This window comes from Cuculus canorus, chromosome 20, assembly GCF_017976375.1.
Source record: "Cuculus canorus isolate bCucCan1 chromosome 20, bCucCan1.pri, whole genome shotgun sequence".
NCBI lineage: Eukaryota > Metazoa > Chordata > Aves > Cuculiformes > Cuculidae > Cuculus > Cuculus canorus.
This window is the reverse complement of record NC_071420.1, coordinates 2,229,923-2,256,066: the sequence shown is the minus strand read 5'-3', so window position 1 is coordinate 2,256,066 and position 26,144 is coordinate 2,229,923. Positions and strand designations below refer to the sequence as shown.

Below are 26,144 nucleotides of genomic sequence, written 5' to 3'. Positions count from 1 at the left end.
TCAAAAGCATCAATATAAATTCTACAGTGATAAACTGCTAGGTTACCAATACATGGCAGTTATTGAGGATTCTCTCTCATCCCAACCACATAACCTTCACTTCAGGAAGTACACAGATATGATACAGAACAACACAGCATATTTATGATATACCTCCTGCAGTAAAAGCTCCATTAAAAAGAAAGGATGGAATTGCAAGGATCCTGAATTAGTTTCAATGACTCAAAGAACAATCAAATCAACAATCGGTGGAACACAAGCTACATTTGAAATAATCCCATTCCTAATCTCATTGCGAATTTATTAAACCATCTTATTTACTAAAAGTAAGGTTTTTTCATACCAAGAACATCAGCACACAAACACAGTTGAGAGAAGCAGGATTTGTGTCCATTAGCAAAATCAGGGGGGTTACGTTTACAGCCTCACTTGTAAGCGTACACACTTTTTTTGTAAAATACCTGTTCATTACTCAATAAAGGAGCAGAACAACAGCCGTGTAACAACTATGCATGAAACACCGCACTGTCTAAATTAACAGAGGCCAAATTTGGAAACGTAAGCATCTTGAAAGCTCTGTAACTAGGATACACCTTCTGCAACATTGATTACTTCTCAAAAGCAAGTTCTTAAACTGTTGAAATGAAAGAACCACCTGGGAAGCCAACAAATAAACAGATAAAATCTACCAGCTACAAAGAGCATTTAGCAATATGACATGATTAATTAAGAATCTGATTATTCTCTCATTAGGAAGACTATGAGACAATATTTTTTAATTAGCTGACAATACGAAACATTACGTGTTGTCCTAATAACTTTAACTGTAAAGATATGATGTGGCAAAATGTTAATCTCATTTCTCAGTGACTAAAATGCACAACTAATCCTTTATCCGAAAATTATTCTATACTGTAATAAGTGTAATGTTTAAAAGGATGACGAATCACATCAGTTTCAACACACATCTGTGGGTAAAGGTATGGGAGCCGATCTCCCATCAGTGGGAAAACCAGCCATTAACCCTGCTCTCTTTTCCCCATGTTTAACCGTTCAGCCACAGAACACCTCCTCCTTATCCCATGAGAGCTCAGTACCTGTAAAACATTTCAGTGAAGGACTACACTAAAAGTAAATTATATACTTTATCCACATGCTTGCTGATGCTTTCAGATATATAAATAAGTTTTGAGTCACAATTTCCACCTACAAAGCTGTACTAATGCTCCTCCATGATTTATCTGTATGCCTGCTACTTGGGTTCGCTATTATTTTTGCCAACACATTTGCCAAAACACTTAAGATTGTATCTGCAGCTCCCAAGATAACTCCTGAAGCCTTTTAAACAGGCTGGTATAACCCTAGCTGCTTTCTATTTGTCCAATACAGAAGCCGATTAAAGCAATAAGCGCTGTTCTGCATCTCGGATTCCCTCAGAACTCTTTTGGTTTATAACACCTCGACCTGAGGCTTCACTGTTGCTCTGTTTATCAATATGCCTCCATCTAAAAACAAGCAGCACAAATTCTTGGAAGGAAGGTAGAAATTACGAGATGTTTTCAGACAAAAGTCTTCCACCTTCACAGATGTGCAGACCCAGGAGGGGATGCACACATACACTTTCAGACCAAGCAGCTTACTTGCCGGAAGAAGAGGGCAAAACACGCAAATCAACAAGCAGGACTCGGATGCATACAAGAAATTAATGTAGGATTTCTGATTTGCTTGTAGTGCTCTCATTCTGAAAATGATGCTTCCCTGTCCACTTACAATTTATGAATCTCAATTATTTAAAGTTATAAACTCTGCATATATAAACTATTATAAAGTTTTGACAAAACAGTATTATTAAATGACATCTCTTCCAACTACTTAAACTGTAGGAGAGAAGTATCAATGCCAACTTCTTTCGCAAGGCCTGAGGCAAAGTTAACTAATGAATAATGGAAAGACTTGGAATGCATGTGCAAGTGTAAAGTATATACAGAAAACCAATGTATATTTGATAGTATTATTTCCCAATCCTGTAGATTTTTATTTTCTATTCTTTGAAGAAGCACTGTCTTTCTGCATAAATGAAACACACCAGATGGATGATTCTGGAGTATAAAAACATAAATAATAAACAGTTTTCCTTTCTTCTGAAACTCAAGTTTTATTTTAAATCCAAATTTTGGACTCCATTAGTCTATAGCACAGTTAACGCACCATTAGAGCTGCACTTGGCCCCATTAATGCATTTTCAATCTGAAATAGTGAGATCTCCTTGGATAATAACAGAATCTGATACGTTCCAGAAAGCAGCTACCCTGGATACAGCCACGCAGCTTTGAAGTAGCTTTTCCATTTTTACCACTTAGGAAAAGAAACATTAGCACCTGGAAAGACTTTCTAGTTGGGAGAGATTCTGAATGATGATTTGCCTTTTGACTGTTTTTACAATTGGATTTTTCTTCTGCAAGGAGGCCAGGCTGGAAAGATTTACTATCATCACGCTGTACACAAGGGAACTTTAAATTTTTTCAGGGGACAGTGCACAGATAAGAACTGAACTCCTTCTGACAGCCTTTAAAGGAACAGTGACCTATTCATAGCACATAACTCTCGCCAACTCAGTTTCTTCAGTGAAACTATTTTTTCATGTAATAACCATACCCACATGCAACAACAAGCAGACTGATTTGGATTAAAAAAATAACACTACCACTCTTCACTTATTGAAAAATTTACACCTTCAAACTATCCCACTTATTATCAGATGAGTTGTGGTATTAAAGCCGTTTGTTTAGTAGTAGTACTTTTCTTCTGTAACTTCTACTTGACCTAATGTTGCCATTTATGCTTAGATTTTGATTGTACAATGACAGACAAATGTCTTTTTATCAAAAGTTTTGTGCCTTCTTGGGTTGGTGGGGTTTTTTTTTGCACTTCCCCTCCCTCCTAGTCCAGTCTACAACACTGCTGACTTCCCTCAGCTGCACGAGTGCGACACATGCTTGTATTCTTTCATGGTCTTCTCACACGTAGGCGTGCTACCTACTGCCATACAAAATGGGCACAGAAAACCTAACGTTCTGATGTTTTGTTTTGTTCTTAATGATTTGTGTTACAATGCCACCTTCCTTACTGAAGGACCACCAATTTCAGCAAACAAATATGTATTACCAAAGAAATACAGTAATTTCTTCATTCATCACTCTACCGTTAACACAGTAATTTTATTCCACAACTTCCCTAAGGCACCTCAAGACATACAACGACCGGCAACACTAATAGCTGGGAGGAAAGAAGCATTAAAGCAAACAGCATGAGCATGGACTTGGACCAAAGGCACTGCTTCAAATTCTCTTATCAAGAGTGTAAAGCGACCATTGAGATCTAGCATAGGGATTCTGGATTTTCTCTTCTGTCTTAAAAAGATCCAATAAACTACAGGGGGGAGTCAATTTTGTGTCTGGGAGAGATGAAGATCTGAAGTTAATTCAGAAAAATTAGAACTCACAATTCTATTGAAGCAAGTATTTTCAACCTGATGCTCAGCCTTCTTAGCCATTTTCTCTCTGAAATTAGGAGACATCATCCCACCTAAGAGATGCTGATTTCTCATTTGACTCACAGGAATATTATTCTCTGTAGACCACAGAGCATACACTAGGATATTTTTGGACGTGCAGGAAGGCAACTTATCTGGCAGAACAAAGGAACAAAGACGAGAGACAAACTCTACAGTGCTCTATACTGCTTAAACTCTTGATGATCCCATTTCTCCATGCGTAGGTGGATGATAGAGGATTCCAACGATTCCTGCTCACTCTCATCACAACTGAAAAAAGCTTAAATGATTTCAGATGCAAAATGTTTTAAGCTTCTTCAATGAAAGTCACTGGAGAAGCATAATGTACTCAAACTGCAATGCTACTTAAGAAATGGAGAAGCAAAGGTGTGCTTACAGGAATACCAAAATAATAAAGTCAGAGAGCACATACACTAGAAGTTGCACTCATTGTTTTTACTTGCCCAAACAGAAAAAGAATGTAAACATCCTTACCTTTTATTGCAATGCAGATCATAAATAGGAGTTTTGAACTGTATGGATTTGACCATCTCTCCTGTTCGCAAAGAATAAAGGTCCACACAGCAGTAAGGTGGGCTTGTTCTAAAATGAATAAAAGAAGATTTTAATGGAAAGGAGCAATTTTTTGAACTTGTATTTTAGTTATTTCAGCCTCCCTAAGTTATTTAGCATGTTAAATGAAAAATCCATCAGTAGAAGCAGAATGCTGGAGAACAAAGGTTCGCCTTCTACATTAAGGTAAGGTGTGATTAAAATTGAATCATGATACCCACAACAGTCAAGAACCTGTATTGTGAAAATAATGATCAAGCACTTAGTGCCCTTTGTCACAAACAAGGCTTTGGAATATCAGATCTGATTAGCAAAACACAGCCATTTGATAGGCATGAAGTTTTAGACTACATTCTAGTTATTTAAAAAAAATATTCCGCTGAGCAACACTTGCCTAAAGGGAGCATTACTTCCTAAGCAACAGCTGAATCATATGACTTGATTTGATAGAGACACATTACACAGAATTTACATTACATCTCTGATGGACTTTTGTTTGAACTATACAGATCTTTTCAACTGCTTTATGTCACTTTTATCATTTTTATATAAATAAAACTCTAAGGCCATTTCATATTAAAAAGACTCGCTTTCTTTTGAGAGGGAGAAAGTGCTGAGTGTTCCAACAGGGTTGAGGAAGGTAGTGGTGGAAACCATTCTGCAAGCTGAGTAGAGCCTTTGATGTGGCAGTTCTTTTCCATAACACCTTTTTCCCTCTCCAAGCACGCATTAAACTGTTGGCTACTTCTAGGTCAACGAATACGAAGGAGCCCAAATGGCCAGCTGTACAAACATATATTGAGTATTGGTAAAAGAGGGTGTTTCCCCTTGCTCGTATCTGTTTTATTTTACGGAGTTTAACACAATTCCTGACACAACACTTGCTTGTCTTCTGGATCTGCTCAAGCTGCTTGAGAATTTTCTGGAGAACTGGAGTACAAATGCCAACTGTTTACCTCAAACGCCTCAAGATAATAAAATAGCATATACAACACCTATGCAGCAGAGAAACAATACCCACAGAAGAAAACTGCCAAAGAAATAACAACAAAAATAAGTTTTGACATTTTGCCTACTGAAATTCTTCCCAAAATATACATTTTTCTAGGCACATACCTAGGCTAATAACTAGAGGGTGCTATTTATTACTTTTAAGCACTTCAAAGGCCCTTCAAAAACACTTTTAAAACGGTGAGCCTCAAGTCTCGTTACTTTGCATTAGAAGCCCTTTGCCACTGGAAATCGCAGAAAACCACAGCAAGGTATACGTACAAAATTTTCTTTTAATTTAAGTACATTTGTTACATATAGGAAATTATTATTTTCATTTAAAAGTACACAGATTCTTATTCAAAAGAGCAATCCCAGAAGCTGATATCGCCAAAATGATATCAGCACAATTGACACGGATTAGTATTTCTATATAAGCCCCTGTTGAACATTTCCATTTTGACCCTTTGAGTCGACATACAACTGATACATGACTACAGCTCAAGAGTATGTACCTTCTACTACGTACAGCACCAAAATTAAGGGTAATAATTCTGTCACTCAAATGAATAATTATGTTATACCTTCCTTACGACTGGTCACAGTAAGACCATTCTACCACAGCTTTCTAAACTTCACTGGCTAAAACCCAGTAACTTGAGTGCAAGTGCTAACAATCAAGCAACAGCACGGACCAGGTCAGAAGTACTCCAAAATGCTACCTAGCTCAATTCAGAAGACCCTCCTTCCAAATGCTGTCTTTCTTTTCATTCCATGGTATGCTACAATCTATGTTGGGAAAATAATATATTTATTTTCTGACATAAATAAATACAAAGGCAAGGTCAAGTACGGACAAGGATGCTTGTACACTAATCAGCAGAAAAAAATGGCAATAGCCAGAACAGGTGACACTTGCAGCTGAAAGTGCACCACCTTTGACAATGAAAAATAACATTTAGTGTAATCAATATTAATACATTTAAATTTCAGCTACAAAACCACAAGTATCCAAATTACCACAGAACACCATCAAACCCACCATGGATTGCAATAGAGAGCCCTGCAACTTGCAAAAGCATCTCTTGACAATCGGAAGTTATCGTCACCTTAGAATTGTACAAAAAAATTACCACATCTTGCTCTCTTTCCGGAACAGAATAAGGAACATTCATTTTATCAGAGGACGATACAGATATTGTAAGTAAGAGACTTCTAACTAAGAAGCTTTACTTCTCATAAACTGAAGGTTCATACAAGTCTCATTCATGAGAAGGGCTCTGATCATATTTCAGTGCAGTGATGATTAGGTAAAGGGGAGAGATTAGGACCGGAATGTGAAAACACAGGTTCCTGCAGTTCGGTAATAACATTAAGTCTGTCACAAATAAAATCCCTGCACGTGACTCTCACAGGTTATTGAAAAATCTTTGTTATGTATCCCGATTGTTAAAATAGCTGCTTAATGCAGAGATATCAACAGTTTCTTTTAAAGGTAATGGGCATAAATTCACCAACAACTTCAAAATGTTGGCATTAATAAACATACAAATACAGCCAAGCTGTTGTATCTTCTTCTATTTGTCTGTTGCAGTGCAGGGACAGAAGAAAAATAACAGATGCCTTGTACAGCTGGCACTTGAATACATCTGTGCATATGCATCACGACATAACTATCACCTCTTCACAGATTTGCTAGCAATGACTCGCACCGTTTATAAAAGTGCTACGCAAAATGTTTGCATACAGACGCTGTACAAAATACACACAGTTTTTATATGGGGAAAGAGGGGACAAGAGTGATGGAAACAACGCAAGCCCAAAATTTTCTGTGCCTAGAAAAGATTTTACTCTGCCTGCTCACAAGGGTTTCCTTTCCTCCCTGCTGCCTCTCCGCACTCTGCCGTGTGATGATCAACATCCCAATCAAAGAAAGAATAGACAGCAATTACAGAATGGCCTCAGGAGTCCAGAAGAAAAAAAACAAACATGTTTGAGAAGTGTAAAACTGAAACCAAGCACAGTAGTTCGGATTATCTAGTAACCTGTTCTAGCGGTGGCCACTCTCCGATACTTCACAGAAGGGGAAGACAAGCAAAACAAACCCAGAGAACGCAGTACAGAGTTACTTAATTGTATATTGGAAAAATTCCTTCCTGAGCCTTTATGCTGGAAAGTTGAAGCATGAGATTTGATTATGATCTTTGTAGTAATATTATTAGCACGTTGCTTCCACAAAGGCAATTCTGTTCTCCTTAAGGCCCTGAAGAAGGTTTGCTAAGATTAACAGATTTCGATACTAGAGAGATCATCGTCTCTTTCCAGGCCATGCACAAAACATCCCAGAAGCTCAAAGAAGTTATTTTTCACCAAGCAATCTAATCGCATCTTAAAAGACTTTGAGCAACAATGAGTCCTCTATTTTTATGCTATGTTGTTCCAACGTTCAGGTAATTTTATTTTTATGAAATTACCTCTTACTGCAGGACAGAATTGATACACACTCAGCTTTTCAGCTTTTATGCCTCTGTCAACAACACAAAAAACCCCACTGCATTCAGTTATCTTTTGTGTAAGTGAGTAACCAGCCAAAGCAACCAGTCACTATACCCAATCAAGGGAAAAAGACATCTAAGCCTTAAGTTACAAGGTTTGTTTTCCAGCCCTAGCATATATGTGCAATCCTCCTCCAAGATCTCTTCAGTACTGCAGGATCCTCTCTGAAGGATGCACATCAAAATGAAAACATTAAAATAATAATAATCATTCGAAGATTCCATTATTTATTTATTAAACCCCGCAGCAGAAAAAGCTTTCATTAAGACTTGCACCATCTACTCCCCTCAAACTCCCTGGCTCTCTGCATCTCAACTTTTCACAATAAAAGCCTGCAAACACAATTCTGTAAGTAATTTTCTTACTTTCGCTCATGGTACTTAACAGATCCCTTCAAGCCCAGGAAAAGCAGAGTAAGATTTCTGAGAAAGTGACACTTAGAAAAAAAGTGTGTGTAGCAGTGAAATACAAAGCAGCAGGGATGTTTTAAGTGTACCACAAATTGCAAAAAGCATGGAAGCATTTATTTCTAAACAAGAAAAACCTGTACTAATCTTAGACATATGTTACTAAATCTAACCCTTTAAATGCAAGGGAGGGAATTATTTGATACAGCACTAAAATATTTGTGTTAAGCACCAAGAGAAACAAAGTTCACTCTTGCATCTTCCTCAAATACTCTGAGCAAGTCTATCAGTACATCTTACTCTCTTCCCTCACCTCCTTCGTCGCCTCACACATACAACAAAAACACTTTGAAAAGGCCATCAATTCTACAGAAACCACTTTGTTATAGGTAAACTACAAGTCTCAGCCTGAATCCCAAAGAAAGACACACCAAAGGAAAAACACATTGTTTGCTCACGTGTGGAAAGAAAGGTGGGACTTGTGTGATCGTGCCAAAACAACCATTAGACAAAAAGTAGTGCAGTCAACTGTGGGTACAATATGCAAGTGAACCACTCAGGTTTTGGAACAAAAGGAAATACATGAAAAGGTGATTTAACATACATCAGCTCCTGTGCTATGTTATATCAGATAGGTAGAACAAAGATGTAATGAACTGGAAGCGGAGGGATCACTCCTTTCAAAGTCTTTTCATGAAAATTATTGAAAAGGATCAAAACAACATCTAACGCATTGATCCCTACATTTTACCAATGTTAACGCTTAAATACTTAAATTCCCCTTCTTGAGTTCAAGGACAGGAGTATTTTGTTTGTAATTCCATAAATAAGGCTTTTCTCCATAGTGTAGAGCCCAGCTGTTACAGCACCTCAGGACTGGCTCAGGAAGGGCTGCTTTCTCTCTCCGGGCATAACTCTGGCCTCTCGGAGAACCGGGCAGTGGACTGTGGCTCCCGGCGCTTGTAAACCACTGCAGGGAAACTGCCAGCACCTTGTTCTTCTGCCTCTGGAGTGACATAAATCCCTGCCCTCAGGTGAAAAGAACTCTCTTTTACTGCAAGGTGGGGTACCATATAAACCTTTCCTACTCACAGGCAAATTTATATTATCATAATTGGCTGCCCAGGTATAAATTAATTCTATAAATTACAGAAGCAAATGAGATAAGCAACCATGTTATGTCATACCTATTTAAGTCAGTTACGTCCATTCTCTCTTCAGCAAAAATTATTCTTAAAGAAGCTAAACTTCATTAAACGGCAAAACTTATAACTAAATAAATTACATTGCAATACGATCACAAGCTTTGTAGCACTTATCAAAGATTATTTAATGGTAATAGCACATTAAAGTAAGCTTATTGTAGAGCAAGCAAATTCTTAGCCTTATTCTTCATGCCTGTCCTCATGTATACACTACTATTTGTGTTTTTAAAATGTTCTGCCCAGTCCTCTACATGCCGTCCTTTCCAAAGGCAAACACATAATTTTATAATTATTTACTTTTTAATCAATTTAAAGAGCTATGGGAAAAGATCCCTACCTTAAGCAAAATACTTGCAACAGCGTGCCTTTGGGAGAGATCTGAGAACTCTTAATAAACCTCCAATTTCATGCCAGGGGACAGCTACGCTGCTTACTTCTGTACCCCCTCTACAGCAGCTAAGGTAATTAATTAACTTAATAATTGGAATTCAGTGATTCTGAGAAAAAATAATTGTTCCCCGTCTACACATATTTCAGCCTCTCTTCCATTGCAGTTCCTTCCATCAGATACTTTTTTTATTCTACAAAAAAATAGACAAACCCTATTTTATGTTGACTTCCAAACCGGCTTCTTCCTCACTGTCTGGTCCGGTTCCCTCGCTGATATTTGCTGTTGAGAGTGTTGGATACACAGACTCCTGTGAAGCTGTTCTAATTACCATCCCCTGAATCAGTTGTCAAGTGCTGCTGGTAAGTGGCAAGGCCAGTGCTCCCCTCCAGGAGATCAAGTGCATCCACTTACCAGAACAACAGCCCATAGTGTACATACTACACACATGCACCACAAGTAGCATTTATCACAGCGGCATGAACATACAAAGCACTTCACAAAAACACACAGCAAGAAAAGCCCCAATTGAAATGGTTTATTATCAAAAAAAGCACTAGAGGAAAAACATCAGTGGTAGGGGAAAAAAAAAGGAGACTGTGTTGCATTAATAATGCAGCAAACAAGCTGCTGGAACGCAGCTTTTAAAACTGACTTGTCACCAGAAAGGACATCATAACTTTAATGGACAATACGGAAGTCCCAGACCTGTGAAAAACCCTTGTCAGCCCATTTTAAAACTTTAGATCTGAGAATTTGAGACACATTTCAAATGCTCAAAGCAAAGTACTATCTGGGCTCAATCTGCAGTTACGTTGAACTGTAGAGTTCCAGATGCTGCTATTTGTTTTTAAAAGGTGACAAAAGAAGCTCTTAGTTACAAGCAAGATATAGGAACTTGTCCCTTAAATATATTTAAGAATGTTCCATCGTGTTGATAGGTACAAAATGGTCACATACGAGAAGTTCAATCAGAAAAAAAAAAATCTATTATCAGAAAATTCATCTGGAAATTAACATAGCTTTCCGTAACAAAAAAACCTTGCATAATACTCTTCTAGCATAAACACTGCATGAAAATTATCACCAGAGAGATAAGCTTCCAAAATAAAATGGAAAGCATATATCAGGTTTTAAACTGTTCTCAGTTTAATCTAAAAGTGAAATACAGCTCCATCTACGTATGCTACCAAGAGATAAACATGGAAAAAGGGACGGGAACAAAGCTTTAATATCGAATGAATGTCCACATCAAAGCTACTTAAAGGAGTTATTTTCAAATATATGAAAAATGAGCATTAGAACCAGAGAGGTGGCTGTAGGGAGATCTACCATGCTCTAAGTGTGCTTTGCACATTCATTTACAAAAACAAACTAGTATAAAGATTAATTAATTGAACACTTTACTTAAAATTGAAAGATCAGAATGAGTATAAATACATTGAGGCCATGTTTCTGTGGACAAAAAGCAGTTACTCTCTCATCAGTAAATATAAAAAAACAAACACCAGGTATTTACAGGTGATACAATACGATTATCTGGACTGAGAACCCATCAGTTCAAGCATTTTCAGGGTATCCGCTCATGTAATTTTACCACTGTTTTCTTGTACAATGACTAAAAATGCAGATGCATGGATGTCTGCCATCCTTTCCTATATGGACTCAGACCTACTCGTGGGTGAAGGCAAACTGATTTCCACCACAGGGTTTGCAGAGTATTGCATCCTAAACTTGTGATGAACTGGACACTGACAAAACCACACTTCTCCGCTGCAGCCTCCACAAAAACAATCCTCCTACTGCCTAAAATTTACCATAGCTCTGCCAGCAGAAAAGATGCACCAAAATGCCTGCCACGCAGGGCACAAGAAAAGATCCAGTTACTGAGCAAGCTGAGCCTACATTAATCCTACATTAAATAAATTAAAACCATTCATTTCAATGTGGTAAAAAGCTTAGCTACTAAAGGGCAATGCAGGGAAACATTTCCTCACCAGTTTCACACACTGGCATCAGATGAACATTCAGATGCCACTGCTGATCCAGTGAGGTTACCCTCACTCACAAACCACAGCTCATGCGACAGGCAAAACCCCCGACTGAATGGGATGAAAACTGTGCACTCTCAGGGCTGCGCAGGGGGATAATCTGAGAATACACATTTCTTGACAATCCTGGAACAGATGCTTTGAACTGATGGAGGTCACCGATTTGTTCAGCTGAATGCTTTTGACAGCCGATATGTTCACTTTTGTTCAATCAAGTCAATAGCTCCTTTGCTTTCCACCTGTAGTTGAGGTGTTGGAAAGACTGTCGTAGATCAACAAGAGGAGGAAAAATTGAGACTTGGTTTTATCAATATATTGGTATTAACATAACAGATACAACAGTACCATCGGTTCAAGGAGAAAAGTAAAAGGGAAGGGGAATCCTTCAAAACATTAAAATGCTTAGCAACCTCCAAATTACTCTTCAGTTTTGGCAGCAGATGGCACTTCCCACATTCTGCACTACCAGCAGTACGTAACGCATTTCTGCTGCTCTGTTTTCTGCCCATAACAACATTACTCATTCTCATCATCAGAAGAGACTTCCTAGATTTGTTTTGTTGAAATTTCAAAATGCATGAAGCTAAATAAATCCATACAACAGCCTACAACCTACCTTTATGTACCGCAGCATGTTTTATTACAGTGCTTCATTCCATGGCATGTGGCATGCCTGTCACTGAAGTGTAAAATATAGCACAAGCTGGCTTTTCAGCTGTGGCACGCTTTTGCAGAGAGACTGGAGTGTGACACACTTTCCACTTCACTGAGACATACCACATGTTACAAAACATAGCTGTCCCATCACATTTCGAGTGAGTTAATATAGGAAGATTAGCGGCATCTCAAGAGATTTGTTTATCTGCAAGGCTTACTTGACCATAGCTATCACTGAGGAAAAGTACATCTGGAGCTCCACTTTTCAGATCAGAATAAATTTTGGGGTATATTCTGGACTAAATTTTCTTGTTGTGTGTAACCAAAAAGTCCTTTTATACAAAAGGTATCAAACCGCCCTGGCTATCCTTGATTGTTCTATGGATATAGGCTTAAAAAAAAAAAAAAAAAAACCCCAACTTCTGTTTTTAGAGGCCTATTGGCATCTTCTCATCTCCCATGTAGTCGCCTCCACAAAGGCCAAACGAAGCAAGCAGCTCCATGCCTGCCTGACTCATCATCCAACCACCATGCAAAACCCCTTTCTGGATTCAACGTTAAAGACAAAACCCTGTACCAACCTGTTTTAACTGAAATAGTTTTGCCATTCCTATCAGTAACAAAATAAGCAGAAACTAACGGGACATTGCAACACTTCATCACCTCTGTATTAAGCAGCCTCTCTACTTCACATTGCATGACAGCAGACAACTTCCAGCTGCTTACAAATCTGCTAAAACTTAATTGTTTATACTCTAGTATATGGCTCAAATTACAATTTTTGAGAACCCTGAAAACAATTCCATTTCCAAGAAAGACTCAGAGGGCTTTAGAGCGCAGATGACTGAAGTTAAGCAGAGATAAGGTTAGATCTTATGGTTAAGGCACTCGAAAAGTGTTGTGAACAGCAATGCCTCTGTGAGGTTCTGGTCACATCAGGTAGGTCAAAACTTTCACCAGTGCCCATTAATTATATGTTCTTATGTCTTACTTGATTTAATTTACGACTTGACACAGCAGCCCATGATCTTCAGACGCGCAGAATTTTCACTGTAACTCAACTCACCGAAAGCTGGTTTGAACATAGTACCTGATAGTGTAGTAATTACTCTGAAAAAGGAAAACTATAAATAGCAAAACCAATCGTCTGCTTTTCTGTAACCTAGCCTTACGGCTCAGATTCTTATATGAGTTGCCCAATATCAAAAAAAGCATTAGCTTATGTTACCGCCTTTCTCCCCACAAAGCCACCGACAGAGCCACCTCCTTTCCTGGACCACTTTTCATAACACTTGGAGGAATTTCATAATTACATGCAGCTGATATTTCCAGAAGGAAGTACAATTGCTAAGGAAAGACGACAGAAATCCTGCATTCTCACCACAGAGACAGTCACCTAACAGAGCAGATGCTGGGATGGGAGAGATGGTCCTTCAAATTCTGCAGGCAAAACTGATTGCAACTTTTAGTGTTATTTTATTAATGCCTCATCTGTAAAATGAGATCATTATACTATAGCAATAATTTACATCACAATTAATTTTAAAAGGAAATTTGTGAGCAACCATCCGAAAAGGCAGTAAAAGGTCTTCTCAGGTGATAGTCTGAATATCCTGCCTAGTCAGAAAGTAAAGAGAGAATGGATTAAGCAAGATCTTTTTTTAAGAACATGCTTTATAGCTTTATCGCACAGAAAGAGCCTTCTAAATCTCCATTTTGAATTACTGAAGAAAAAAATACTGTATTACACATTGGAAATTATTTATGAATTTAAAATTTTAAAGCTAACAAAACATATTCGTCCTCCTTCAAAAACAGATCAGAACTAGAGAAAAAGGGTAATTATATCAGATTTTTTTGTAATGGTTCTATTTGTTGTGTTCCAACTGTCTTCCTCCTCACTTCAGAGATTTAAAAGAATTTAATCCATACATGAATGCTTGAGCTCAGCAAAGCCCCCTGACTTCTGCTCTATATATTAAATATTTTGAAGGAAAGAAAGAAAAGCAAAAGGAGAAGGACTCCAGAGAGACCAGTGTAAGACCGAAAATGGGATGCAGTAAGAGATGCAAGGTTCAAATAACGCCAAGTTGTAGAAAATTACTCAAGTGGCAGAAACTGTGTAACAATACAGATACAAGGGCTGTGAGTTACTGCCCTTTGCAATTAGCTGCTCAAACTACAAGCATGAAGCGTCAGCCATTATTTAGGAAAAAACATTAAATAGTATCATCTTGTAATTGATTGAGAACTCAGTATCTGCTGGTACTAATATCCTCAGAGAAAAAGAACAACTTAAATCATCCTGAAATTTCTAGTTTGTAAGATAGTTCAAATCCTTCTTACAGTATATAACAAAGAAATAACCCAAAAACATACAAGAAAAGAAAATATAATCCTCAACAGTTCCCTGGGCCTATGTCACATTGATTTATAACAGCTATTTCTAAGACAGACAAAAACACACAGATGCAAACAATTACTCTATTTTTGTAGGCAACAAGTGAGGTGGGTGGTAACTGAGAAATTTTGAAAAATCCTGTCACAATATTCTGTTTTTTCTTAAGTAACCCTCATCACACAACAAACGCTCGCCACATCAGAGACTTTCCAGGGCCTGAAGGGCCGCTTTGATTCCAGACCGCTGCAGGCATTAGCGGGGACGTAATTAGGGTAAAAAGTTCAACCACAGTTCCATGTCTAGAGTGCTGCCAGAAATAAATTTCCTCTCATTCACTGGTTTCTACTGTACCCTCCCTGAGAAACATATTGAAAACACATTTGTCTTTGTAGAGTTTGTTCCTCTTCTAATTAACTTTATAGCGTTTACAGTATTTAATAATTCAAAGTGGAATTTAAAGTGGCCCTGGAACCAGCAGCTTTGCCTGTAATGGCGCTGTGCATTATCTTTTCCCTGTAGTGCTTCTTTGACAAGTTACTCAAGGAAGGTATGTGCTCCAGCTGGTTTTATCTGGCTGTGCATTTAGCGAACGGCTACTTCCTTCCCTCCATCTCCTCCCCGTGCCATTACACGCACGGGGGTTGGAACAGCAGTAAAATGAAACTACGCCTCAGCTCAGAAATCTGCTCTCCCAAACCTCCACGCTATCCCAAGAATCGCTTCGAAAAGGCTTATCTTTTTACAGCTTAATAAATCAAAGTTTTAGAAGGTCAAAACTACCCGTAGTTCTCACCAACCGGTCAAACTTTGACCCCAAATACTCATTTTCTTCCTTCCAGTTTTGATCCAAGATTAACAGTTTATTATAGTTCAAAGGTCATTTCTCACTATAGTTCACGCAGACAAACATTTGGTACATCATAAGAACATCAGATCTCTCCTACCTTCGGTATTTACTAATGGAAACACTACCTTGTTCCATTAAAGCTGTATCTCCTAGCACTTTTATCTCTGAGAAAATTCACAGAATTGCCCGGAAGCATTACTTCAACATTTAAAAAATAGTTGAAGTACATTAACATAACTATAGAAACAAGTTAAATGAAAAAGAATCTGGGATCTGAAGAGCTATTTTTAACGTGAAGAACACTGCAATCCTTAGCACATCATACAATAATCAAATCCAACATCACTAAAAGGAATATAAACTACTTTATTCAAAGGCTGTGTCTCTCAGCATCTTAAAAGCTACCACACAACCTGTTAAGACTAAACTGTCTTTTCCTACAATAAGCAGAGAGGATAATGTTTTTCATCCGCAAGAAAGGAAGGAAATCTTTGCGAGGCAGTTGATAGGACAGCACACTTTGCAGTTAATGATGCTTCACAGTTTTTCAACAGTACAAAAGCCTCTGGGAATCAATCCCTCAAAGATAATAGAAACGAGAGAGCTTTTCCAACTTAAAAAGCTCTACTACGCCTTTTAAAACAAAACCAAATAAATTAAGTTAGCTCTCTAGAAATCTAAACCTATATATTCCTTACAGTCTTTGAAAAAATAAGTCTGGGGGAAAAAATATGACCAAATTTTACATAGTCTTCAATAAAAGACCACAAATATTTAACGAACTTCATGAAATCTACTTCATGGTGTCCAACAGAATTGAAAATCACAACCATCTGTCCAGCCTATTTTTATGTGTGATTTGAAAAAAACATGCTGGATTTTACCTTGAGTGGATACACTCTTTACACACTGAAGTACACGTTTCGGTCTCTGGCATGGCCAGGCAAGCCCACGGCATAACCACGGCATTGGGATGGCATTCCAGCAGAACTATTCCAGGGAGAGTAACCCTGAGCAGTGTGAGAACTGTGAACAAGAACTTCATTCATCATAGCTAATTTCCTTCTCGTGGGTGATCCTTCCAGAAAGCTTTGCCGTTTGTCTCTGACAAGTCCCTTCACAGCTAGCTAATTTTAAACATTAAAAGCCACAGACACTTAGAACTGGACACTGTGTTTCAGCATGAAGTAGTTTCTTTGCCAGATAAGGAACGGGGTCGTGTGATTTTAAAATACTAATGTGAGAAAATATTAACGCTTTAATTGCATTGTTTCTATTCTTACTCATGTAAAGTTGCTTTCTACCCAAACCTTAACACTCCCACAAACACCTTCCTGAGTTAAACTTGTGTGAAAGTAGGTAGGTTCTCGTCTACAGTAGCCACGTTAATAAAGAACACTTCCTGAAAATGTGATGCCACTCGATTTGCCTTGTAATCAACGGGGGGAAAAAAGAAAGCTGCCTAGCCAAAGTTACACATTTTGTTTGTCCCAACTACTCCTCCTTCCTTAACTTGCCCTTATGTCACTTCTCCACCCATGATTAAGAAAGATTACCTATTCCTTCTAATGCCCTTAAGTGACGCCCATCCAATTCTTCAAGTCATCCAAAATCTTCCATCCACTCATGTCATTAAATGACTATGTCTTTCTAAAACTAAATACTAAAAACCCAACACATGCTATGAAATGAGTGCATATGTTACCAACTGAGGTGCTTTATACTCCACAACGTAGAAATCTACCAGCCTCAAACTCCTACTTCATAATCGATTTTATAATTCATTATACTTGTAGTGTTACCTAATTATCACACATGCCTATGTAAGATTTTAGCATAAATTCCTAATCCTTTATGCATTATATTTGGCTGTTTGGAAAAGGACAAGCGCACAAAGTGTCAAATAAATTTTGGAAGGTGGGCTTAAGAGATCTGGCTTGCATTTCAAGAACTTTAGGATTTTTTTTCCCCCTTATCTCCTGCTGGATTAGTAACAAAAGATGAAATATTGCTATCCAGAAACATGATTGTTGGGATAAATTACTTATAGCATTTCTACCTTCTTTGTTTTGCTCTGTTAAGAGGTACGGCCAACAGAATAAAGCATTACAGCAAGCGAGCGAGACCAGAGTTCTTGGCTAACCAGCTTCAGCAGCGAAGCTAACAAGAAATTCCTTCCTCTGTGCTCACTCCCACCTTCCAGCTAAATGGACTATATTCTCAGTTACACCTTGCAATTTTGCATGCAACTGTCTGTAAGCCAGCTGACTGAAACGATCCGTATCATTAAAAAGTAAACTTGGAGCATTACTTTTCACTTGGATTATTTCCGTCATCTCCTTTACTGTACAGTCCTACCACCAGCTGAAGAGGCAGCAGCACAAGCGGACAAAGTGAGCAGGAATTTCAAGCTGTCCTTGCCGCTAGATGTCTAGCAGCAAGAACTACGCTGCTGTAAGCCCACAGCTGTACTGATACAATCCTTTAGTTAGGCTGGTATGCGTTTCATTGCAAGAATTTTGTCGCCCATGTAGGATAAACTGCTTCGCTTGTAAGGAAAACAAAAAGAAAAATAAAATAAACACTCTTTAGATAAGAAACAAAGTTTGGTAACTCACAGTTAAACAAGACCGGGTAAACGCTTGAGTTACCAGAACACTTGAGGAAAGGTAGACGCTGAAGTATTTAAGGTGTTCTGTGCTTGGGAGCAGTGGTTTCATACGTAAGACACTGCAATTACTCATCTCTGCCTTCCCTGCACCTACACACACCTTTTTTTTTTATCTCCTGGCACAGTCACTACTGTTTTGTAAGCTTTCTTGTTACCTGTATCATTTACTGAAGAGCAGATGGGCAATCACTCTCAAAACCACGATTTCTTCCTTAGAATCTAAAACAGAGCATAACTATACTGGGCAATTTACCCTTAAATATCTCTGTTAGCTAAAATGAAGCATTTACTTAAAGATACTGATACATTTACATTCTACTACGAAAAAAAAAAAGTACGTCTGATGTATTTTCGACCTCTCTGAAGTATTTCAAGGTATTCTACAGATCCAGCATGTTCCAAAAAATACAGTTTCGAAAACCCATATGAGGAAAACAGGAAAATATTTCATTTAACGTAGCTGGTCTTACCTAGTTATCTTTCAAGTGAGCAGCTCTGAACAGCACACAGTGAAGAGTTTTGCCACGCCATCACTACTACTTTTTTGAGGGGGGGGAAACAAAATTCTCTGTTCACTGTAAAGATTACTTACCTTGATGTCTCACCACCTAGAAAAGTCATTATGTACCAAAACCCACCATTTCATTTTGTGTGCGTTGTTTCTCTTATCACTAAGAACAAATAAGCTTGCCCCTACAAAGCTCTGCAAAACCAAAATTTATGCAGATGTTCTTTCCTTTTCGGTTTTCCTTTAATTTGCAAATCTTGTAATCCAAGACTGAAGTTGACTGAACCAACATCTAAACCAGCATAGGAGCATCAGCCAAAACCCACAATCTGTTTCCCATTTATGTGTCAAGACTGCATCCTTGTTGAGGGCTGTGAAAACTATTGTTTTTAAAAGATTATATTGTGAAACCATGCTAGACATTTCAGTCATTTTACTAGATGGAAAATTTGACTGCTAAAATACAAAAAGTGTGTACCAAAAGCTAGTCAGAAACTCAGATGAAAGGCAAAATTTTAGAAAACAAATTTCCTCTTCCTTGGTATAACACTCATTGTAGGGAATACAAGGGTGGAGATCGGTGGCAAATCTCTCTCAACAGAATTTTTACATAAAGCAGGTGCAAGAAATTATTTTCGAAGTGCAAAGTTACACATTTTATATCCACTAAAGTAGATTTTTTTTTTTAAAGCAGGTTCTCAACCACGGCTGTCACAAAGAAATTTAGATTTAAAACTAAGAAGACCTTAATACTGATACACAGAGGAATGTGAGATTTATCAGCATGTGTTACATCAACGAATACTGTACCAGATTACATTACGAAAGAGATGCAACCCACACCAAGTTATCCAGAAGTTGATTTCTAAGTTAATATATTGTTAAACTTGTGGCAGACACACTAAAAATTAACAAGATATTTATAGACCTGTCAAAAATCTGTAATTCAGTAAAACATTAGGGGATTCTGGGCTAAACTATTTTACTTCTGCATTACTAAAGAGATCTTTCACTGCATACATGACGAGGAAAAACAGATTTTAGCCAAACATTATTTTGCATGAAGTACTTTTATACCCATCTTTGTTTCTTAATAAGCAAAAGAAGTCCTAGGATATTATCACAAACAAAATTATTCATTCATTTCTTTCCACTGAAGTACATGGTACATTGAAGGGATAGTGAAAAATACTGAAGTTAATTAACAAAAATGATATTTCTGAAGATATTGATTCATGACTACTTGAAAATTCTTTCAATTCCAGATTGACAAGGGCTCTACATTAAAAAGAATACTTTTTTATCATATTTGCATCATTATAGTGTATTTACTTTACAGCTAAAAGAAATGAGAAGAATTTCCTGATGGTAACCACTAATGCAGACTAGTGGTCAGAAGCAGGAAATCACAGCACCTAATTTGAACGTGTCAATATCTCATTGATACAGTCCTAAAAGATAAAATATATCAAATTACAATGAAGTGGATCTAGATAAAAACTATGTTCTATCAGATTAGTACTACTTTAGTGGTTTAGCATCTTTAACACTTAAAACTTGCTCGTGTAATTTTCATAACTGCTGAATTCAAATTTCTCAAAGATTTTTATGCATTTGAATATATGCACATGTATCAACAGAATCACAAAATATATCAACACATTTGTAAATACAATCTCTCATCTATTATGCAGAACTGTATACACACAGGATTAACAGCTCTTTAACACATACGATTTCTTATGTTCAAGAATAGCATCTGGTAATTCCCAGCAACTCCTAAACTGTAATGAAGAATTAATAAACTATTAAAGCTTTATCATAAGTCCGGTGTAAAATCTGTTTATTCTTCACCTTCTACTCATAAAATTAACAACTTCAAGGAACTTTCTAGAAAAGCTACTGAAAATAGACTCTATATAAATGACTGCCAGGGACAAGAATTTAAATTACAGTATTGCACCCAGATACAGCAGAGTCCACAAATATTCTTCAACATGTCATGGTGCTAGCCACCAAATCTTCCAAAATGTTAACTATATCCTTTTTCATTAAGAATAGGTAACAACAACTTATTTGGAAATGTCAAAATTACCAGGGATGTTGTAGGAAGAGAGCAATAAATGCTCCAAATACAGCAACCAGAAGCACATTTTGAAGAATCGTTAGGGACAAATTCAAATCGTTATCAAGGCTGAAGAAGTCAAACTTTCCCCCCCACTAGAATCATTGTCCTTGATAAATAAATTCTGACAGGTTTTAGGCAATAACCTGGGTAAAATTTGCACAGGAGAATGCCAGAGGATTGTTGGAAGGAGCAGCAGCACTTCAGATCACGTTTCTCCTCTAAGAAAGCAACAGCCTGGTGTCCTAGAGAGGATGAGGGCACGGCGACTTGTTTTATTTTGAGACTACATGTTGCAAAGATAAGGACCTTGGCCCTATTGTCACGATCATGTCCAATCTAATTTAGTTTACATTAAAGAAAGACAATATAGTTTCATATATCAGTGTAACAGACTGCATGCTGGAAGACCTGGATTTCACTTCCAGATCTGCTTTGGAATAGCTGTCTTTGGAAAGACTCATTCACTCTTTTCGAAACTTTGTTTACCTTTCTGTTCAATAGGGAAATATTTCAGTTCCACTACTGCATCATTTCAGCCATCATTTTACCTGCCATTTCAGAAGACAGAATTGATTTAGACATGTCTCTATAATAATTCTGACCAGGATTAACACCAGGAAAGGCTAATCATAAAATTGTGAGTACACCAAGAACAAAATAAACTTACAATAACTGACCTGTTTTATAGCAAGTCTGTTTATTCCCTTTTTAAAGAGGTTATAAGCCAAAGGCAAATGTATGCTGACACACTGATAAAAACTTCGAAAGCACTTCAGTGTTATCCCATGAGCAAAAAGTGACTGGAGCTTTAAAGATGTAATCTACTGGGTTTTTTAGATGACGCCATAATTTATACATAAGGCTTTACTCACGAAAAATATTCTTACCCAGAAGATCCAATGCTTTTGCACACACCAAGAAGAGGTCGCTTATCAGAAAAATTATCACACTTCTGAGCACCTAATGAGAGCGGAAACAAAAAAGAAAGAGCAAATCACTACGTACTGTTCATGTTACCTCTCAAGGTAAAAGCGTGCACATTGTGGGGGCCCAGTATATTGGAAGGATATTGAATATATAACACAAAACTCACAGCCTGCGCAAGATTAGTGATAGAATACAAGTAACAGGCAGAATCATGAACACTGGGAGAACTGTTCTTGAAAGAGACAGCAATGAGTAACAAAACGATTAGGAAAGTCTGGCCAAGATTCTGGAGTTATTTTCTATTCATTTCAGCTGGGTTAAGGATTCTGTGACTATAACAAGTAACACTTGCTCACTTTTCATTGTTATATAAAGCTGTCTGTAATAAGGCTGTCACCAGCTCTGTGTGGGTTTCACACACTGGCTTCCAATTTATTCTGCTGAGGCAGAAGTGGAATATGAGAGTATTAACCATAAAATCACAGCATAAGAGCAGCCACTCTCATTAGCACGTGATGAGCAGGGCTGCCAGTATTTGCCTAACGCACAGCCATGCTTACAGCCCGTGACCCGGGCCTAAGAAAATACAGGATTAAATTCAAAACAGCCTTCGCTATATTCTGCCACCAAGCGATTTAAGCCTTTACAAAAGCAACAACTTCCAGCATGGCTTAGGCTACGCCTGCTGTCAGCTCAAAGTGGAAACCCGACTCTAACACCACATTCAACCTAGTGTCGTGATTTCCTTCACCAGGTAACGCCAGCGCAGCCCCAACGAAAGAGTTCAGTGCGGACTTGTCCTCTGTCCTAATCCAGATGATGAGACAGTCGTGCCTGCCCAGGGATCCAGGCACGCCACCACCCCCAGCACTAGAACCAGGCGACTAAACCCACAGCCTTTCCTCTCTCCAAACCAGAGTCACACCTTGACTCCAGAACCACAGGATTGTTAAATACGCCACACTTCTTAAAATGGGATTCTAAAAGCTTTGAAAACTTTGCCTCATTGTTACGTAAACAAAAAAGAAACTAAAACTGGGTAAAAAATACTCTCTTCTACTCGTGAAGATTTACTGAATTCCAGAGTATGCTTCTACCTAACTTAAATAATAGAATAACAGCCACCACCACCACCACTACTAAATTTCTTCCATTTTCTTTCAACCTTTTTGCCTTTTAAACTATCTATCTATAGCTATGCATGTCTGTGATGAATAGTGAAATTTTTTTCCTCCATTATACACCAAGCCCTTTGATCTATAAAGAATATTAGTGATATAGTCTGTTCAAAATTTAATTCACAAATACTGCTCTACTGCATTAAATCAATTATTCAGAAAGGCACAACAATTAACAATATACATTTTCACATAACAGTCTCTGTTAATTATTAATAACTCAAGTACATGCAATTAATTTGTAACAAAAACTGTTCAGTACTCTCATCTGTACAAGGATAAGTCTTCCCTCCTACACTTTTGGGTATTTATAAAGTCAAATGGGTCACATCAATAATTTCACCATCAACAATAGCTTTACAAGTAACCTAAAACATTCAAATGTATTTTCCTTTTATTCCTATTATTTCAAGGGCTTCTATGAGTCAGACCTGTACTGTACGTACTGACCTGTAAATTGATAAATGAAACACACAGCCTTCTTAAGAATCTGGTAACCGATTTGTTTTCTTCGATACAAATAACAGTTGAACTCCATTTATTTCTGTGCCCTTCACCAGTGCCTCTCAGCACTGAGGGTGAAATGCTGACTATCAGGAGTTCTGACATTGAGTTCAGCGGAGCCAGGATTTTACCCTAACTATTTAACTAGACTTGTTGGGGTTTTTTCTTTTTTAACTAGGATATATGAGAGACATGAATTCATAGTTTTTTTATGGTCCAGTTCTAAGTTTATTAACAAGGAAAGGGGAGCAAGGGGAAGAAAGGTGGTGGAGAGAACAGCTATGTGAAATCAAAAGGAATACCAGTTTTTAATACCCACAATACAGATTTGCAACGTTTGTACAATAGGTGCTTAAACTTCTGATTTCAGCCGTAATAACTGAGGTCCTCGTTTTAAAAAAATCCATTTTCTACTTCAAATATATACTTTCAGAATGTAAACATTAATATTGTAGAAAAGGATCATTATTTTGAGGACACTGCAGAGCATTAAATCAGGTTAATAGCGGTCCCATTCACGAGATTGCAAAACGCGACATGTGTTGCTTTCTGCAATGCTTAATGGAGTCAGCAACCCTTTCTAGTTCTGCAGTGGGATTTAATCTTCCAAGTTATGGTGGATTAATTTTTATTTGTAAAATTGCGTTTATTTGCATGTGCGATGCACTGACGTTGCACACACCTGCTCCACACACAGTGTTTAACAAAATGCAGCAGGATGATTGAAATGAAAAACAGCTCGCTAAATCCCTCAAATACAAAAAGTATTGAAATCCTGTTGCAAAGTCTTTTTCTTAAACTCCTTTTATTCAAAATCCTTTTAATTCTGTCATATAACACTACAGCATTTATAAAAAGCTGAAAATCCTGACAAATCACACAATTACAGTAATGAAAACTGTCCTTCCTGCCAACAAGGCACCACCTTATCTACAGCTCCATTTAGCTAAACGATATATGGGTTTTTTAAAACAAAAATCTAACTTCCCTTAGTATACTTAAACTGAAAAAAAATATCTGCGGCTAAATGAAATTTCATACCAATCACCATTTCGAATTTTATGAAGCCAAAAGGTTATCTACACATAAGCTCAAAGCAGCTTATGTACTGTACTTCTGATGAACTGTGAATAGATACCCCCTGGGCCCACTAAGGCCTCTCAATAATGCCAATAATAACAATGACAACAACACACCTGTTTTAAGAAATAAAAAGTGACACTCCAGTGATTTTCACAGGGACCCAAAAGCGACTCACAACTATGAAAAGTACCCTCGTTTCCCTTGAGTAAGAAATGCACTGTATAAATGTCAAATTCTGACCTATTTAGCACAAGCATATATGCATGATAGAGTATATTATTCTGGGATGTAATTCCACTGGTCAAGTTCCATCACAGCCACTTAATAATGCAGCACATCTCCTGTTCAACCAAACACCTCTTATCTGTATCTGTTACTTGAAAATTGTGTTGCATTTGTGGTCCTGCCCCAGCCAACCAGTACCTGGAAACACCTTGGGCCACACGGCTGGCATTCCCTACACAACATTTTCACTCCCTGTTTTGCTTCTTCCTTTTAGGGGGTGGTGGTAGAATCTTTCTTTGCATTTCTTAATCATCACCATTTTGTGTCTGATTTCTTATTGAACACACATGGAAAATAAAGCATATGTGAAGAAGCTCAAGTCTGTCCTAAAAATAGAGCGTGAATTCTTTCCCCAGCTTCAGGGTAGCATCTATAAACCCTACTTTTCCTGCACAGGTAAGCTCTAACTACATTACTCAGTATCATGCCTGATCAACAGTGCTGGAACTGCTGTCCTCATCCCAGACCTTGAAGCACTCCTTCAAGTGTTGCTATTCTAGATCATGAGCATCACATTGTTCTATCTCCCTGAATCCCGGTATCACAGAGACATATCAAGTTCCCAAGTTCCCCTCCAGTACCTGCATCATCATACCTGTTTCTCACATTCCCCAAAAAGACATCACCCCAGAACACCCTCAAGACCCATCTGACATTCATACCTGCTGCCTCCTCAGCCTACGCCACTCCTATTTCTGAGAAGACGAGACAGCAATGCTGCAAGGAGCAACAGTGGCTGGAGAACATTACCTTGGCAGTTCTGTCAAAGAGAAAGCTGTGCACGTTTACAGCATTGTTTTCCATCTGCACAGCACCGGTTTTATTCTCTGATATCTACATAAGCTTCTATACGAGAAAAATTAAAACATGACCTTGAAACTCTTGCCAGAGACAAATCACAGTCATATTAAATGCAGCCAGATAGAAATATTTTATTTTGATTTAATCTTGTTCAAAATCCTTAAAACACACTTCAGCCTAATATGGTGAAAGTTTAAGGTCTAATAGTCTAAAGCACTGACACGATGATGAATTGGAGTGGTGGGATACAAGTCAGTCCACACAGCCTCAAAGAAATTAGTATTTTAAAATGTTGTGCTCTAGAATTCTTCCCTGTAATATCTATAAAAGGCCTACTTGCTGCGCTTGAGAATTCTGTTCTGTAATTTCTATAACCCACACACGTTAACATCCATTATACCGTAAGAACCCACATAACAGTTATAAAACTC

General features: G+C 37.8%; 1 protein-coding gene across 10 annotated transcripts in view; it reads right to left on the bottom strand.

The window, feature by feature from the left end:
• The window catches only part of BCAS3 (BCAS3 microtubule associated cell migration factor), a 349,601-nt gene that overhangs the window by 304,465 nt on the left and 18,992 nt on the right, over positions 1-26,144 (bottom strand). For all 10 annotated transcript variants that reach the window (XR_008453135.1, XM_054085103.1, XM_054085105.1 and 7 more), the window contains exons 7-8: positions 21,823-21,895; positions 4,049-4,156 (exon numbers count right to left, since the gene is read on the bottom strand). Coding sequence is in view for 9 of the 10 variants with exons in the window: in XM_054085103.1 (XP_053941078.1) it covers positions 4,049-4,156; positions 21,823-21,895 (181 nt within the window). In the remaining variant the exon portion in view is untranslated. The remainder of the gene's footprint in view (positions 1-4,048; positions 4,157-21,822; positions 21,896-26,144) is intronic.